At 41.8% G+C, this 19,026-nt stretch overlaps 2 protein-coding genes across 8 annotated transcripts in view; one reads left to right on the top strand and one right to left on the bottom strand.

Annotated features, from left to right (window-relative positions):
• The window catches only part of CDKN2AIPNL (CDKN2A interacting protein N-terminal like), an 18,823-nt gene extending 3,600 nt beyond the window's left edge, over positions 1-15,223 (bottom strand). The window contains exons 1-4 of one of the 3 annotated variants that reach the window (XR_006216860.1): positions 14,953-15,223; positions 13,564-13,663; positions 7,936-8,038; positions 2,398-2,555 (exon numbers count right to left, since the gene is read on the bottom strand). Coding sequence is in view for 1 of the 3 variants with exons in the window: in XM_007087809.2 (XP_007087871.2) it covers positions 8,027-8,038; positions 13,564-13,663; positions 14,953-15,191 (351 nt within the window). In the remaining 2 variants the exon portion in view is untranslated. Of the gene's footprint in view, positions 1-1,198; positions 2,556-7,781; positions 8,039-13,563; positions 13,664-14,952 lie in introns of those variants that run through there. The other 2 variants (XR_006216859.1, XM_007087809.2) reach the window with 2 other exon arrangements.
• Positions 15,224-15,304: 81 nt separating this feature from the next.
• The window catches only part of JADE2 (jade family PHD finger 2), a 131,833-nt gene continuing 128,111 nt past the window's right edge, over positions 15,305-19,026 (top strand). For 4 of the 5 annotated variants that reach the window (XM_042983957.1, XM_042983971.1, XM_042984003.1 and 1 more), the window contains exon 1: positions 15,306-15,452. The gene's annotated coding sequence lies outside the window, so the exon portion shown is untranslated. Of the gene's footprint in view, positions 15,453-19,026 lie in introns of all 5 variants that reach the window. The other variant, XM_042984018.1, reaches the window with a different exon arrangement.

Here is a 19,026-nt window from a genome sequence, read left to right on the forward strand (position 1 = left end):
TATAGTTCCCGTAGACATTACTCCAGTGACTGACTGACTCTTATTTTAAATACACAGTAGGTATGAGAGTCAGCCCTCTTATTTCATTAAATGCTATTTGGTTACTGCTTCAAAATCTATTTTTACCTTAATCTGTTTTCCTCTTCCCATCTAAAATTGAAACATTTCAGGTATTGATAATTATAAGCGGGTTACATCTCACTTTGCAGGGAGTCTGTGAGCTCCAAGTCCTAAATTCAGCACAACCTAAAACTCCTACCATGAAACTCAACATTCCCAGTAGAGAAAATTCTTAGTCCTCTCCCAATTACTCCTCAGGTATTTTCTTCAGCCTTGGAACAGAGTCCTATTTCTTTGGTTGAGTACTAGATGAAAACCCTCTATTTATAAAGTTAGATCATACAAAAAAATGTGTAAACTAGGTAAATTTTATAAATGTATGGCAAGAGGCTAGAACTAAGTTACTTATTTTGGTATGAAGTTGGATTCATGCTGAAGTTTAAATCCATTTATGATGCATTTTCCTCTGTAAAAGTACTTTTTTTTCCCCCATATTTATTTATTTTGGGGGAGAGCACAGCGGGAGAGGGGCAGATAGAGGGGGACAGAGGATCGGAAGCGGGCTCTGTGCTGACAGTGGTGAACCCCATGTGGGGCTTGAACTCCCAAAATGTGAGATCATGACCCGAGCTGAAGTCAGATGCTCAACCGACTGAGTCACCCAGGTGCCAGCACCCTGTAACATGGAATGCTCTACATGCATGGCATTATTCAAAACACTTGAACATATGATCACTTTCAAACTCACAGTAATCCTGTGAGGGTAGCTAACCATTATGTTACAGATGAAGAATTAGGTACACAGAGATAAAGTGACTTGGTCTAGGTCAACCAACTAGCAAGTGATAGAGCTGGGATTTGTACCTGGCCAATCTGGTCTTTTACCCAAGAACTGTACTGCCCCTTAGGAAATATTAAGGAATTAAGTTCACAGTTTTAGAAAATCTATAATACTTTAGTTGATTTAGAATTATGTACAGATTTATATCTATCCAGTGAAGAGGTTTTCTTGACCATTATTTTCTACCTCCCCCTTTTTTTTTTCTTTGGTAAACAAGTAAAGTCTGGATATAGGAACACTTTCTGCTCTCTGATATAAAAGACTATGACTTAACAATAGAGCACATTTTAACCCCTTCATGGAACTATTCTTGAGTCAGTACTCTCCCCTCCCCAACCCCAACCACCCAATAAAAAAGTTCCATGAATAACTTCTGAAACTGATGTAAAAATTCTGACTCCTGTAGGTAGAAGGTACTGGAGAAGAAATCTATTAAAGGTGCCTTAGTTAACAGTATTTTGTGCTGAGTAAACAAAGTCTACTTAATTTATTCATTTAGTACTCTTAAGAAAGAACCCCCTGGGGTTTATATAGCAGTTTAGAGTTTTGTTTAAGGTATTTTGATCTCTCAATTCCAGATTTTAAAAGATAGCAATCAACTTTTTAGGTCTTGGTGGTATTTATTACAATTCCTTTCTATTGCATTTAGCAATGCAAAGTCCCAAAGGAATCTCAGTTATGTGAGGATTATTATGTAAATTAAAAAGTCAGTGGTTGCACAGCTATTAAAGGTAAATGAAATTGTCCATAGGGCAAGGGCCTTGTGCCAAGACAGTAGCCCTGTTACTTCAGTTCCCATCTAGTTAGGAAAAAACTGAGCTGTTGTCAGCTAAGAGTAAAGATTAGTTACCTTTAATTATTCAAGTATATGACATATTAGAGGAAAGAGATTAGAAACAAAGTTTTACTGTTGAATTTACTTTTTTCTCTGTCCTCTGAAAAAGAAGATACAAGTGCGTGTGCCATTCCTCTTTGAGTCATTTCTCCACCTCCCCTATCCATCAACTGCATTGGTTTAAAACAGTTTTGTTAATAGTGTCTTGAGGTTTGTACATTTCCTGTCATAGCATGGGCTAGGGCTTTTTTTAGTTGGCCAAAAAGACAAATGAGCTGTGCCTTTTGCAAACCTTTTTGAGTATATGACTCATGTCAGGCTCAACATTAGTGCTCCTTGCTGGTTGAAATCAAGAATCCTGGAAGGAAGGGCTTCAAGCTTCCTCTTTGGCATATAGAGAATTCAGACTTGGGTAAAAAGCCCGAATGGAATGACTTTCAGGAACTGCCAGTGATTTGAGTGCTAAAGATTGGCCACATAATGCTTTTGTTTATCGGTGACATGTCAGTGATACTTTTGAAAAGACTCCAGCGTGTGTACTGTGCTGAGAAAAAGCAAATAACCTTTTAGTTAGTTAGGTCTTTATATGGTGATGGTGTTGGTTACAAGTATGATGCCTTCTGCAGGCTTTTGGGGGGAGGTTAGCTATCTAAACTCTTACCTGAAAGACTGGGATCCTTAAAGTGCCACAGGGTTGAGTACTTGTCTAGAGGGAACCAGAGCCTATCTCTGAAAGGATCTCCTCAGGCTCCATCAGCCTGTACCATTTAGTTGTCATTCTTCCTGGAATGCAGGACAGATTCTGTGGTGTCTTGAAGGCTGCCAAAACGCAAACATAAGAGCACTTAAGGCAGACCTCTTAATGCTGCTTCCTGTCTGAAGCCCAAAGTATAAGTTGCCCTTTCCTTTCCCCCTTTACAAACAAGGCTTTTTGCCAAGAATAGCACAGCCCACCTAATGAATTAGACTAGCTTCCCTCCTGAGTTGGAGAATGTCAAATGCAGAGAGACTTGCAGCTCTTTGGCCTCTGTACAAAGTCATTTTACAAAACTGAGTTAGGAAATTTTTATGTTACTGTGGTGGTGTGAGTACAGAGACCAATAAGAACTGGAAACTTGTCCTGATAACATCCTGGGCAGAGAATAGGAAAAGAATCCACAGAGTCCAGCCCATGTCATCAACTTCAGCAAAAGCTTGGAATATCACCTCCAAAGGAAAGCTGGATTAGTGACCCTGCTGGGTTTTAGTGGGCTTTGGTTAGAGAACTGTACCTGTACAACACATAAGGCTTTGGTTTCAGGTGGAGACTCCCTGGAACAACAGCTGGAAGGTTGCCTTTAGAATGAAGACTGTCAATCCCAGGGATGGGTACAAGGGATCTTTTGCAAGCCAGAAAGATCAGTGAGAGCAATACTGGGGCCTGATGACGGTGAGGTTGATGGCCCATTTTTTCAGGGAGAAAGTTTCTCTGGCTTTTGTTAGCCCTTACACACCAGTTAGTTGATGGACTGCCGATTCTTTTGCACAGAGCAGCTTGAGAACACAGTCACCATGGCACCCTCTCAAGACCAACTATGAGGGATCAGGCTATAAAAGCAACAGTACAAGTACAGTTCCAAAGACTGGAATGTAAATCAAATACTAGGAACTCCTTTCCAGACAGCCTCTGGCAGTACATGCACAAGCCTGGGCAGGAGGCCAATAGAACAGCAGAGGACCTCCAGGTTCCAAGCTCCAGATCCTCTGAAGACACTGATTAGCAGGTTTCTGGGTTTTGTTACAAAAGTAGAACACAATCATAAAAAATAATTTGGTAAACACAAAGGTAGAAGGAAGCACGAGTCACTGTGAAGTTGAAAACAGCTGGCTCAAGGGGAAGTGGGGCTGTAGGTGGTGGTCCAAGCCCAACTGTTTGTCATGTGGAGCCTGTAACTCACACCAAGTTTTAAGGAATCTCCTACAGCTTACAGGTGAGACTCAGGCAAGCCTACCATGCAGCCAGTGCTAGAGCAAAGGCCACATTCATGGCAAAAGGAGCACACCCATAGCCTTTGCCGGACATTAAATTAGGGCTGCATGGTTCAGTGCCTGCTGCCATTGAGTTTGTCAGCATTGCTACTGAGTACCTACTGTGTGCTAAGTCACATCTTTGGTCGTACTCTATAACTTCAACTGATGTGTTCTGCCGTTCTGCAGCCCTGGGGATGGAGTCTGACCTTGTGGGGGTCATTGTGAGTGCTAATTTTTCTTTTGTGTAAATACAAGTTAGTTGAAACATTTCATATTTTCCCAGTTTGTCCTCAAAGCAAGAGTAGGGTAGGAATGAAACAGGGAGAACTCACTAAATGCCAGGTACTTAAAGACAAATTTTTCCACTGAATCCTCCAATCAAGATCAAAGCAAGAATCATCCCCCACTTTGAAGACCCCTACACTGAGGAGTGAAATAAATCAGGAGGAACGAATTCCCTACTGCTTCACAAGTTCAATTAAATTCTTTTTTTTTAATGTTTATTTTGAGGGAGAGGGAGAGACAAAATCCCAAGCAGGCCCAGTGCTGTGCTGTGGGCAGGGAGCCCACGCAGGACTCCATCCCACAAACCATGAGCTCATGACCTGAGCCGAAATCAAGAGCTAGATGCTCAATTGACTGAGCCACCTAGACAGGCACCCCTCAATTAAATATTCTTAATATGAGAAAATGTCAAAGGGAAAGGAAAATGCAGCCCAACAGTGAGATTGTGGTGCTAGCATTCACAGCAAAGCAAGGGCTTTAGTCAGTAGGCTCAAACAGTCCAGGGTCGACCTTATTGTTAACTGCCCTTTCACCAAACCAGGGGAAGACCAAGACCTGCCTCCACATGCCCTCACAGCATTTCTCTCAGGCAAATAGGCCAGAGGGCCATAATCAAGGATATTTTGGGGTCATTTGCCTACTTTTCCTAGGCTGAGAAAGAAGGATGGGACTTGGGCTGGGACTACTTGGGTAATTTCTAAAGAGCCACCCTTGACTGACAGTGCTGTCAAGGAAAAAAGCTCTGGTTCACATGCCCATGTTTAGGATAGATTAAGAATTCTAGCTTCCATCTAATGGGATTTTAACAGTCTCAATTTTTACTTTCTTTTTGATTCCCAAGGGAATCTGTTCAGGTAATACATTCTTGTTCCCTCCACCTCCTCAGCTAGTCCTCTTGTCTGTGGGCAAGGCTTCAGGCTCACCTCCCTCTGTGATGAGCACATGTGCAAAGGACTCTGCCCCTACTGCTGACATTGTGAGAAAAACTAAACCAAAACGAGAAAGGCAGCCAACACACTGTCACCACTAGGCCTGGGAGTCCCAACTTGCAAGGAGCAGAGTAAACTTGGGGAAAGAAACAACCTCCTCTGGTTTGTTTTCCACTTAAATAAATAAATGGATAAACAGGCTCTTTCGCTTCGTTGCCATCTATTTTAATGACAAGCAAGGCAGGAGAGATTCTTTATTTTCCCCAAACAATGTATGTGTGTGTATCTATATATCTCCATGAGGGCAGAGATTTTTTTAGTGTGCATTCAGTATTCATTGAAAGAAGCAATTTCCATATGACCACAAACCTATTTAAGTTCTAAAACTCTTGCCTCTAAGATTTGTTTAGTCTTAACTCCTACAGAAACAAAAGGTGTCCCTGAACTAGTCAACAATGAGAGTCGTGACTAGATGACAGGATACCTAGCTGACAGTCTCTTTCCAGACAAAAGGGTACCTCACAGAGACTTTACAGCTGGACAGCAAGGAAACACTTAGGTTATCTGACATTTAGAATAATATAAATCTCATTTCAGATGCAACAATGTATTTTCAGTGCTGTTTACTACAAATAGCAAAGGATCAGAGGATGGGCAGTGATAATGATTCCTCCCAGTGCCCATGGAATAGGTAAGCCACAGGTCCACATGGATCTTGGAAAATCCTTGCCTCTGCCAAAGCAGAGAATTTCATCAGCTGGGCTATAGGCTCTAAGGAATATTGGAAAAAGGAATTTTCTGGGTAACATAAAAGGGTGTCATGGTTAAGTGAGCACCCTACACAGTACTGTTATTACTTGCTTCTCACAAGGTCTTGAGACTTAAGTCTTTGACAGAAAAGATACTCTCTAGTTATGATAAGGACAGTTTACCATGTCCTTCCTCTTAATCGCATTTGATCCTTACCCCATGTTAGACAGGAATGCACATACCAAGGCAAGTATCTTACAGCAAACTCCTGTTTCAACACTAAGAGTGGGCTGTTTTACCTACACTACAAGGACTGCTCCAGTGCAAAAATTTAGATTTCTGTGCTACTTTCTATTCCAGAAAAAGATAAAGGATGAAATTCTAAAATACTGGTTCATTTTTTAGATGAGAAGAAAAACAGAAAGCTTAAGCTGAGGAAATAATGAGATAAACCATTAGAAAATGGTTATCAGAAAATTTACTTTTGGTTAACTAGAGAAGTCTTCAAAAATAAACTGAAGAAGAATGTTGGGGGGTGCAGCGGGCGCAGGCATGGAATCTGTGCACAGATTAAGCTTGGTTTATGCAATGGATACATTCCTGACAGGATATTGCTATTTTACTGGGGCATTATATCTTACAGTGGAAATGGGATCCATGATGAGAAACTTGTGAAAGATGCATTAAAGTGAACAGCCCCACTCTGGTATTTCCCACTTTATAATTTGGTTTTTAAACCTCACAAATTTGTACAGGTAAGCAGAAAAGAAAGAGGCTAGGCCATATTTGAGGAAGGGGCTGAGGCTCACTGAGCAGTGGCTTAGCCCTGCAACATCTTCATCTCTGCCACATCCGTCTGGTAGGGATTTCTATGATCTCCATTTCCCAGGTAAGGCCAGGGAGAGACATGGCTGATCCAAAGTTCTATCGGAGGTCTTGAGCTCACTTGGTCTACCCTAGTGATCACTACAGATTAGAGCCACAGGATGCACAGAGATGAGTTCCATCCAAGATGTGATGGTTAGCCTTGAGCAGTGAGAGCCTTCCCACTTCTCTGTTGCCAGAGAAATGCTCCCACAGCCAGCTCTCTTCAGCATTTCTGGGTTTTTAATTTCCTGAATTTACTAGTAGGTTAAGCTAAGACAGGGTTCACTGTCTTTTTCACCATTACCCTCAATACCAAGCTCAGTGATGAGTGAATCCTGCTCTGACTATTATATTGCTGACCCCAAATGAAGTCCCTCTCTCAGGATTTATGCCTGGATATTGCTTCTTGGCATTTTGGCTAAGATCAAGGGTCGGATTTATGCCTGGAGGTAAGTACTTAATTGTGGGTATTAAATAAGAAAGAGAGGGCACCTGTCTGGCTCAGTTGGTAGAGCATGCAAACTTTCATCTTGGGGTTCTAAGTTCAAGCCCCATGTTGGGTGGAGAGGTTACTTAAAAATAAGTCATAAATAAAATTATAAATAAAATGGAAGAGGGAGGGGATAAAGAGCAGATATATTAAATAAAAGAGGGAAATTAATATGAGAACTTCAGAGCAAAACAACATTGCACTAAAGTATTTCTTCAGGGGATATGTGCAAGGCAATCCACAAATATACAAGACCAAAACCCTCAGGGTCCCTCCAGAAAAAGAGAATGTGGGTTTTATTCAGCAGCCTAGGAGACCTTCTAGAGAATCTATAAATCAACTGGCTGCCTGGACCAAGCTGTGGCATCTGGTATCAGTTTTAAAGGCCAGATGCCCTTTCAGAAGTTGCCTCTTCCCATGAGTTGGCAGGTACTTGAGGCCTACGATTTGATTCTCACTCATCTCTTAAAAAAAGATAAGTGTGTGTAGCAATGGCCATAAAGATGGCATAAACTTCAGAAAGAAATAAGGAAATAAAGGCTGGTCTGCCTCAGTGGGGGCGGGGGGGTGGGGTGGGAGGGAACACCATAAAACAGAATCAGACTTGAAGATACATTGTTGAAAAATCCAAATTGTAAAATTCATTACCTACAATTATTACATCAACATAAAAAAAATAGGGATTTTTTAACAAAAAGTTTGACATTCAAAAAGTAAGAATAAAAAAGGCATGATTTATAAATCCACAAATATCCATGCACACTTTTAGAATGATAGCTACTGGAAGAATGAGACCTTTTAAAACTCCAATCTAGACAAGACTATCTGTCATTCCAACTGCCTCCTGATTTCCTACAGGTTGAAATACCAGGAATCTTAAGAGAGCTGCCGTGGTCAATGTCACATTTATCCCAGCCTCCTTCCTAAGCTGATGTTGAAAATGTGATGAATCTTCTGCCTTAGCTTTGATGCTGGGGGAAAAAAAAAAGAACAGGTTATTGAACTATGTAGTCCAGCCAATCAAATCCATAAATTAAAATACAGCAGTGATACACTATGTACTACCTACGTGGAAAGTACACTCAGAAATTATTTTACTACATATAGAAAACTCAACAAAACAATGAACATAACCATCCATTTGGAACCTAGAGCCTAATTTTTTCTCTTGTCACTCGTGATCTATAAATGTCACAATGAAAAGTGATGAGAAATACTTGAAATATAACTTTTTTCATGGCATGCTCTGCAGTGAAGGGTTCTAAAAGCAGAATCACACAAACACTGTTCTAAATTAAAATCAGTTGAATCCAGGTAGTAATTCACAAGATTTCACATTGACTCAGGATAGTTAGGAGATGTGAAGGTTATTTATGTATTTCTGGATTTCGCACTATTAAAAACTGTAAATGCATGTCTTCAAATAGTGGCAAAATGAAGCAAATATATTCTTTCTGGGTGCTCTCTAGCACCTTTGATAAATTTAAACTTGGCTTTAGACAACTTTTAAGCTGGGTGTGAAGAAATCATTTTGGCTGTCACCTTGTATTCGGATTTCCTTAACATTCAGCAATGTGAGTGAATCAATCTGAGAGTCTTTTCAGTAATCAGAGTTTTCAAGGTATGACCTATTTCCTAGCTAAGACTGTCACTTCAGTCTTTCTGAGCAATGAAAAAGCAAAATTCCTTGGGAAAAGCAAAATATAAGAAGTCTTCCTCCTGTTAGAAGAATACAACATCACTTAAAGAAACCATCTTTAGTCTGAAGGAAAAGAAAACCCCCTAAGATATCTTTCAGATTTCCAAAAGGACAGACCAAGACGATAGCAGCACAAGCTTGCCACAGCTTTGGCTGCTGCAAATACGGTCTTTGACATAAGGTGTTAGCACATGATTCTCTCATCCTGGTCACCAACCAGGCGACACACTGACCTGTGGGGTCAGATAAAGCTTTTCTTGCTTTTTCTATTTCTGGTGGATAAAGGGGGAAATGTAACTCCACTAATCTGACAAGCTGCATTTGTTTTACATTATTATTTTTTAAAGATTTTTTTTTTTAATGTTTATTTTTGAGAGAGGGAGAGGTGCAAATGAGAGTGCAGGAGGGGCAGAGAGAGCAAGACAGAGAATCCCAAGCGGGCTCTGCACTGTCCACACAGAGCCCGACATGGGACTCAAACTCACGAGCTAGGAGATCAAGACCTGAGCTGAAATCAAGAGTTAGACACTTCACCAACTGAGCCACTCAGGTGCCCCTGCATTTGTTTTAACGCTCACAATTAACTGCTGCCTTAAAATCACATCTCCTTTCACCAAGGGAGTGGCTGTTCCATTACCTTAGAGCTTGCCAAGACTAGACACAATGCACAGAAAGAACTTCTTGAAATGCAAGCACTCTTGTTTTCCTACTTTCTCTTTCACATTTCATATACAGTCACTTTCTATACTGCCATGTTCCTTCTTGGATAAAAATGTTCTCAGGAAAAATGGGCCAAGAAATTCAGTTGACAAATTCTATGAGCCAATAATGACAGCTTCCTAGTTAATCACTCCTCTTTCTTCTTAAGACCATGGTCTGGAAATATTAACTCTGACAGTCAGAGTAATAACACCTTTCCTGAGTGAGCTGCTGCTCTTTGTTAAGTATTGCTCACTAATGGATAAAGCTGGTCAACCACAAAGGCTGCTAGTAAGTGGCCAGGGATGGCTGTTAAATAACAGATTGTGTGCTCAATATATTTGTATTTGAGTCAAAAGAAAAATCATACCCTCCATCTATTTGATATACCAATGCTCATTTCTTCTCTGGGACCAAAATAGTTAAGAGCTGGATAGACTACAGAGATGTATTTGCTTCAAAAGTGCAGAGTAACTACAAAATATTTTTAAATCTTAAAGACATTATGTCCTAAATTATCTTCACTGTCCAGTCTCAAGATACCAACAATTCCAGTTGATTCATTTCTTTTTGCTAGCCAGCTTCAAAACCCACCTAAATTCTAATTTCAGAGCTTAAGATCTATTCTGGGCAGAACTACAACAGACATTTTCAGTACATGGCTCAATATCAAGCTTTTTCGGTCTCTGGGCTGGCATTATTGTTTAATGTTTGCTAGCCTCTATCACATGCAAACACCTCAGGCAAGAGACAAAAGAACGGCGAAGTCCCCACAACACTTTCCAGGAGCCTCTCCGGGATATCCTTCAACACCACACGAGTCTGTCATAGCACACACATCAGAAAACTTCTTAGGATCGAAGTGTCTACAAGAGTCTTTTTTTTTTTTTTTAAGTTTATTTATTTATTTTGAGAGAAAGCATGAGCAGGGGAGAGGGGGAGAGAATCTCAAGCAGACTCTGTGCTGTCAGCGTGGAGCCTGACATGGGGCTCCATTTCACGAACTCTGAGATCATGACCTGAGCTAAAATCAAGAGTCAGACGCCTAACCAACTGACATTTTATTTGAAGGAAGCTGAGACACACATATTCTTAAAGACACTCTAGAAGTATAGGCTCCCCGCAGGCCTCTTCCAGGTGACAACATGAAAATAATTAGTCTGCGGGCAGAGCTGCTTTCAGGGATACTGGGTTCATGCCTGAGGACTCTTCTCTGGATGTTGACACTATGAAATAACACTGTCAAAAATGAATATCACAGGGCAGAGGATCCCTACATTTTTGAGGTTCAAGACCCCTTTACAATATTAACAGCTTTGAGAGACACCCTGGCACAACACACACACACAAATTTCTGCACACCAGTCTATGGTCATACCAATCAATTACAAAACCTCCTTAGTCTCTCCTGATCTGCAACCCAAACACCACGAAGGGTACTTTTTTGTTTTGTTTTTTGGTCTTTTTAAAGTTTATTTATTTATTTTGAGAGAGAAAAAGTGCAAGTTGGGGAGGGGCAGAGAGGGAGAGAGAGAGAATCCCAAGCAAGCTCCACACTGTTAGTGCAGAGCCTGATATGGGTGGGGCTCAAACCCATGAACCATGAGATCATGACCCAAGCCGAAGTCAGATGCTTAACTGACTCAGCCACCCAGGTGCTCTTCCATGAATGGTTCTGATCTCTCATAGTCCAGCATGACTGGAAAGACTATGTACACTATTGTATACTAACTACACTACTACACTATTGTATAGTTACATACAAGACAGAGAAGTGTAACAGAAAACTGATGTGAAAAGTCTTTAGGGAGGGCACAATACCTCTTGGAAGCAAAAAGCAAGGAAAGAATCTGCCACAAGCAGTTAGGAAGTAAAAGCTCATCCTACTCCTCCTGCCTACGCCTCCCCATGGGGTGCACTCAAGTAGCCAGCAACTATCTAGCTGCTCCGTGACTGAGCTCCAGGAACCTCACCACTATGGGACATTGAAGCACTGACTAGAGATTTTTTTTAAAGTATTACAGAAGACGATCCAAAAAGTCAAAAACTTCCAATTCCTGACTTCCAACTTCTGATTAAAAAAGAATATATATATATATATATATATATTTATATTTATATTTATATTTATATATATATTTTTTTTTTTTAGCAAAACTATCTGAGTGGGGTATGATGTTTGAGGCTGAAGTACTTTCTGGGAAGCTGAAGTTTTGATTAGTTCCTTGATACCCACATAGAAGGGAACCTCTTTATATGCTCTGCCTCCCAAAACAAGACCCAACTGGGGCAAGGCAAGAGCTTACCTATGTTTCTGAGGATAGGACTAAAACAGGGGGCATGAGTCTTTCACTCTATCGGTTTGGTCAATTTTGTAAGCTTTTTCTGAGCTGCTCTAGGGTAAGCCTATACTAGGTTTTAGAGACAGAAGGACTAAAACTTTAGGCACCATCTCTCCCCTTGAGAAGCTTACAATCCTCTAAAAGAGGCCTGAGTAAAGTGCCAAGGAAACAAACTTTGGGAGAGGAAGCAATTAATTCTACTGCCTAAAAAGGCCAAGGGAAATGAGAAAAAGCATGTTTGGGGGGGATTTTGAAAAGCAACCGGGATGCCCAGCCCCATCATCTGAGCTGCTTTCTGCCACTCTCCAGGGCCCCAGCACCAGGACCCAGATACAAGGCTCCACAGGCAACAGCTCACCATATAAAGTGTACAACTTCAAATCAGACTAAGCCCTACAGAACAGGGAACACCTATATGTGAGCATTATTCCATCTACATTCCCGTCAGCAAGTCAGAAGGGCCAAACAAGTCTGGTTAGACTCTCACCCACTGGGGTAAAAATGTTACCAAAAAGATTTTTTCAATAAGTGTAAAAAAGTAGCACTCTAGCCAACATTTTCTTAAAAAGTAAGCAAAAAGCTCAAAACAATGTTCATAAAGGAAGTTTGGAGGAGTGCCTGGCCTGCTCAGTCAGTGGTGCATGTGACTCCTGATCTCAGAGTTGTGAGTTCCAGCCCCATGTTGGGTGTAGAGATTACCTAAAGATAAAATGTTTTGTTTGTTTTTTTTTTTTTTTTAACGTTTATTTATTTTTGAGACAGAGAGAGACAGAGCATGAACAGGGGAGGGTCAGAGAGAGAGGGAGACACAGAATGTGAAATAGGCTCCAGGCTCTGAGCTGTCAGCACAGAGCCCGACACAGGGCTCAAACTCACGGACCGCGAGATCGTGACCTGAGTCGAAGTCGGACGCTTAACCAACTGAGCCACCCAGGCGCCCCAAGATAAAATGTTTTAAAAAATAAAAAAGTTTAGAGGTTGAGTTGATGTATTACTCCACCAAAAATGTGTAATTTAGTTATCTAGCTGTGAAAAGGTTTATACCAATTACAGAGAAATAAAAGTGAAAGGGCACATAAGTGTCCATGGATAAATGAAGGGATAAAGATTACATGCTATATATGTATGTGTATGTGTGTGTGTGTGTGTGTGTGAAAGAGAGAAATGGAATACTACTCAGCCATAAAAAAAGATCTTGACATTTGCAACAACATAGGTGAACCTAGAAGTTATTCTGCCAAGTGAAATAAGTCAGACAGATGAAGACAAATGCTGACAAATGATTTTACTTATATGTGGAATCTAAAAAAAATGAACAAATAAAACAAAAAGATTCGCAGACATAGGAAACAAACTGATGGTTACCAGATGGCAGGTGGGTACTGAAGTGAAAGGGATTAAGAAGTACAAACTTCCACTTATAAAATGAATAAGTCATGAGGATGTGATGTACAGCACAGAGAATACAGTCATTAATACTATAAAAGCTTTGTGTGGTGATAGATGGTAACTAGACTTCTCATGGAGATTATTTTATAATGTAAAAAAACATTATGATGTACACCTGAAACAAATAGGATATTGTAAGTCAATTATACTTCAGTAACAAATTTTTAAAAATTTTTAATGAAAGGGCTTAAATCCTCGAGGAGTAAACAAGAACATTCAGAAAACAATATACTCTAACATATATCATCATAAAGGCAGGGTCCATTAACTCTATACCATTTCAAATGCACTGAGAAATCCTGTTTACCTTTTTCATTAATTCACTTCTGGTAGTAAACTGTGGCAGGTCTTCCACTTCAATCCCATCAGCCATTTCCATCACTTTGTCTAAAAGGTCTTTGTTGTAACTGCACAATAAAAAGTAGTAAGATAAAAACCCTGGAGGAATTACTTGTCACTGTGGACTAATAAGAAATTGCAAGTAGCTGGACTGTGAACTCGACTCTTAGAGCTCTGATGTGATACTACAGGAAAGGGACACATGTTCAACAGTAAATTTGGAAACAGTTCTTCCAGCTTGTGGACTCAGAAGTGGCTCTACGAATGCCAATAGAGCAGTCTTTTCAAGACTTCCAAACCAAAAAAGGATTTACGAAAATAGACGCACTATACATCTGGCAGTACATATGCATGGATACAGTATGAGGACCAAATTTTATTTTTTAAACACATGGAATTCTGGTCTAATGTAATCATTATTTGTTCATTTGTCCAATTTTCTGACATTTACCTAATCTTGGAACCCATTACCCAGGATTTCCCAGGGCACCTAGAAAATAGAGAAAAAGCCTTTGGCACTGCTTCTTCAAATCCTGTTCTAATAAGCCCCAACATCTAAAAGCAAAACCAAGTGGCTAGGGGTTGGAGGGGCCATGTGACCAGAGTCAGACATCCATAAGGTGCACAGAAAGCAGGACTAAGCCGAGTCCTCTTATTATCCTAACAATTTCAGGACGCTAAAATAAAAGGATGTGGAGCTTCAAGATTTGACACCTTCTTCAATGAGCGGGTACAGGCACTTCAAAAGCAGTCTCTTGAAGGCATCTGTTACTTTTACATCTGTAAAGGCAGAGAGGCAATGACTGGCTCTTCCTAAAGGTCCAACAGAGGGGAGAGTGGGGAGAAAAAGCCAAAGGCCACAAATTACATCCTGCCATAATTGGTAAAATCCACTAATCCTGTCAAAAACCATCCGGCCCTCTCTCAGCTACTTCATATGTAAATTGGAGACCTCAGTTTCTGTCTCTGCACGTTTGCCACGTGGGTGGAAGGAGCCAAGGCACTTAAAAAATTACTTGGCAAAGATGATAGTTTAAATTAATAGTAATAATACACATAACAATGGCATTTTAGAGCCCACCAAAGGTTGAGCTCTTGCTAGATAGCAGCCTGTGCTAGGTGCTTTTTTTTAGTCTTTAACATTGCAGTCATCACAACTCACTTTCCAAATGAGAAAACTGAGGCTCAGAGGTTAAATACCTTTCCAAAAGGGCGGACTAACGTGGTCAACAGCCACAGGTTAGAGCGCCAGGAGGTTGGGGGCGGGGTCAGCACTGGCAGGGGGAGCTCAGCCCGAGGGGAGGGCTGCAAGTCTGAAGGCAGGGGACAGGGTCAGCCAGCCCGCAGGGGTCCGCACCTGCAACCCAGGAAGAGGTGGTTGGCCCACACCATGGAGAGGGACAGCAGCTGGTCCAGGCGGCCACCGCCATCTGGCGGGTCGCGGTAGTCGGGCAAGTGGCGCAGGATGAATTCCATGCGAGCCTTCCACTGCTTCTCGCTCTCCGAGTAGGAGCGGAACTGCTCCGCGAAGTCAGCCGCCTGCCGCACCCCCGAAACCAGCTCCGCCACCGCGGCAGCCGCCTCGCCACCGACCATGGCGCCCTCCGCCGCCGAGGGCCGCACCCGCCCGCCGCCTTCCCGACTCGCACCGCGCCACTTCCCGGCGGCTAGAGCGGCCCTAGCGGCGCGCGACTGCTAGGGACGACCGGCCTGGAGCGCCCTCGCCGGGAGCGGCGGCCTCACCGGCCCCGGCCCCGGCCCCGGCCCCGGCCCCTCAGACCTCCGCAGTCCCAGGCGCCTGGCGTGCGTCCACCCAGGAGTCGCAGGGGCCGTTCTCAGTCGACCCGCGGGGAACCGGTAGGGAAATGGAGGCCCCAAGCACAGAGACGGATGCCCCTCTCCCATTCGGCAGCTCGGTACCAGCCACAGCTGTGCTGTGTCCTTGCCCTGGGGCTTTCCCTGGCACCCAGCCCTCAGATGGATGCGCTCAGTTCTGAGGGCTTTTATGTGTAGCTACTTAGGGTCTTTGATTAATTCCCAAAGGTCTCGACACCCATTCAGGTTGTGGCCCACCTTCCCGGAGCCAGCCAGCCAGCCAATTAAATACCTGCCAGGCCTTTTGCTAGATGCTGGGGATGCAAGAAAGCAAACTCAAAGCCCTGCTTTAATGAACTTTGCTGTCTGCTGGGGGAGGCAAACGTGAGTGAAATAATTGCTTGAGTGAAAATATTCAACGTTGGCAGATGTTCATAAGAAGGCCCAGAGTGTTAGGAGCATGAATAAGCAAGGGACCTGATCCAGACGTGAGTATCCAGGAAGTGATATAGGAGAGCAGAGAGATGAACAGGAGTTAACCACGTAAAGAGACATAGGCCATGGTAAGACCCAGTCTGGCCTGGTAAGAACAAGCCAAGATCTGTGTGACAGGGTTCTACAGTGGGGGACAGTGAAGGAGATGAGGCAGCAAAGATCAGCAAAAATAGCTGGCCATGGTAGGGACTGTGGTCTAGTTCCTAAGAGGAATGGGGAGCCTCTGAAGGATTTTAACCAGAGCAGTGACACCTCTGTTTCCAAAAGATGTTGGAAAGAATTGAAATGGATGTGTCCACAGGAGCTGAGCAGGTGAACTAGCATAACTCTGGTGTCTTGTTCAGGCGTCAGGTAGCAGATCCACTGAGAGAAGAGCTTACTTGTAAGTAGTGAATTTCCTATCCCTGGAAGCATTCAAGCACAGCACTTGGGAAATCACTTGAGCCCCCTTCAGCCTTGAGAGATTATTGACCTAAGAGGATTCCCCATCATCCCTTATCATTTGGTACAGAGGTACAGAGCTGGGCCGAGAATCCAGGATCCAGGGCTACAGAGTAGGGTCCAAAGGCAGAGCCATCTGTGATGTCTGCTGCTTCTGCAGTTTCTGATGGGATGTTAGGACCCCAGCAGGCAGAAACCTCCACACAAAATGGAAATACCAGGCAGTCTAATGAGGACATTGTGTTCACAAACCCAGTACCAGGCTCAGTGAACTCCCATTATGGTTAACAATAGGGAGACATAGTACTCTCACCCCCTCAAGCAGGGAGAATGTGAACAGGGGTGTAAAACCAAGACAGCCTCAGCTTCTCCACAGCAGTCAGGAATAGGTGCCCACAGCCAGGGCTCTCAAAATTGAGTGCAGATCACATCTCCTGAGGGGCTTGGTGAAATAGCAGATTCCCAGGCCTCTCGCTGGATGCTCAGAATCAAGGCTCCAGGTAGTGGATTCCATCTGGCGCTGAGCAAACTTTGAAAAACATTGATCAGACTTCTCTGAACCAACTTCTTGGTCACCTGATACATAGTTGAGAGGCTGGCCCAAAAATTAGAACCCAAGTTTTGTTATCAGCGGCTGTAGCTCCACAGCTAACTTGGCCACTGGGGTGGGGAAAAGCTAAGGGGTCCTCCAGCAACTAGCTTATTTAGCATCGTTTTTGATAATGAGTCATATACATATATGTATATATACCTACATACAAATATATTCATACATGCATGCAAATCGGAAGAACCCAAAAGTATACAAATAGGTATTATAAAAATAACATAATATTGTTACATTACTCTTTCAAAATGTGAAGTAGTCTAAAAATGTTGGTATTAACATTTTATAGGACCCTTTGGTCTTGTAAATTATTGCCAAGTTTATTATTTCTTTTTTCCCCCCAGTTTATTATTTCCAACTTGTTTTTATGATTCAGATTTCCTCAGAGTGGAGTACTTACTTATATAGACAAGGATCAATTTTCCTACGTCATCTTTTTTTTTTAATCTTTATTAAGATATATTTCACATACCAGAAGATTTCACCCATTTATAGTATATAATCCAATGGTTTAGTATATTCACAGATTTGTGCAACTAATCAACACAAACTGAACATAGAACATTTTTGTCACCCCAAAAGAAACCACATATCCATTAGCACTTGTTCCCCCACTCCCTCCAGCACCTGCCAACCACAAATCTACTTTTTGTCTCTATGGATTTCCTGTTCTGGACATGTAACATAAGTGGAATCATGCAATATGTGATTTTTTGTGACTAGCTTTCACTTGTATAATGTTTTCAAGGCTCATCCATGTTGTACCGTGTTATCAGTTCTTCATTCCTTCTTATGGCTGAAAACCACTACATCATATGGATATGCCTCATTCTCTTTATCCATTCATCATTTGATGGACATCTGGGTTATTCTTACATTTTGGCTATTATGAATAATGCTGCTATGAACATTCATGTACAAGTTTTTGTGTGGACATACATTTTCAATTTTCTTGATGATATAGTGGATTGCTGTGTCTAACTTTTTGAAGAGCTGACAGATTATTCTCCACCATGTCTGCGCCATTCTCCATACTCACCAGCATTGTATGACTTCACTTACTATTTTCCCTTTCTTTTATTACAGTCATCTCAGTGTGTACAAAGATGGATCTCATTGTGGTTTTTTATTTCCCTAAGAACTAATTATGTTGAGCATCTTTCATGTGCTTATTGGCCACTTGCCTATCTTTGGAGAAATGTCTACTCACATTCCTTGCCATTTTAGAAAAGAGAGATACTTTTTTTTGGTTTTTGTTTTATTTATTTATTTTTAATGTTTATTTATTTTGAGAGAGAGAGCTCCCACATGTGAGCATGAGCAGGGGTGAAGCATAAATAGAGGGAGATAGAGAATCCCAAGCAGGCTTCGCACTGTGAGCACAAAGCCCAATGTGGGACTCGAACTCATGAACCAGGGCTCAAACTCACAAACCATGAGAATCATGATCTGAGCGGAAACCGAGTCAGATGCTTAACCGTGTAAGTGAGCCACACAGGCGCCCCAGAGACTGTATTTTAGAACATGTTTAGATTTACAGAAAAATTGAACAGAAAGTGCAGTATCCATCTCCTTTTCTCCTCTCCCTCCAGCTTCCTGCAGTATCAACATCTAGCATCAGAGTGGTACATTTGTTACACTGACACGTCGTTATCATCCAAAGTCCATAGTTTACATTAGGATTCACTTTTGGTGTTGTACGTTCTATAGATTTTGATGAATGTGTAATGATGTGAATCCACCATTATAGTAACACAGAATAGTTTTGCTGCCCTAAAATCCTGGCTTTTGAAGAGCAAGAGTTTTATATTTTGATGAAATATAATTTTTTTTTTCTGAGTCACACTTTTGGTCCTTTCTAAGAAAACTTTGACTCACCCAATGACATGAAGATTTTCTGTTCTCTTCTGGAAGTTTTATGGTTTTACGTTTAGATATATGATTCATTTCAAATTAATTTTTGCATATGATGCAAGGTATGGATTGTCAAGAGTGATAAAGGGTATAAAATTTTACCCCACTTGGAAGCTAACAAGTTACTGTGGCCCATTTTCAATGGCTGCTGGAAAAAGA

Source organism: Panthera tigris, chromosome A1 (genome assembly GCF_018350195.1).
Source record: "Panthera tigris isolate Pti1 chromosome A1, P.tigris_Pti1_mat1.1, whole genome shotgun sequence".
Classification (NCBI taxonomy): Eukaryota; Metazoa; Chordata; class Mammalia; order Carnivora; family Felidae; genus Panthera; species Panthera tigris.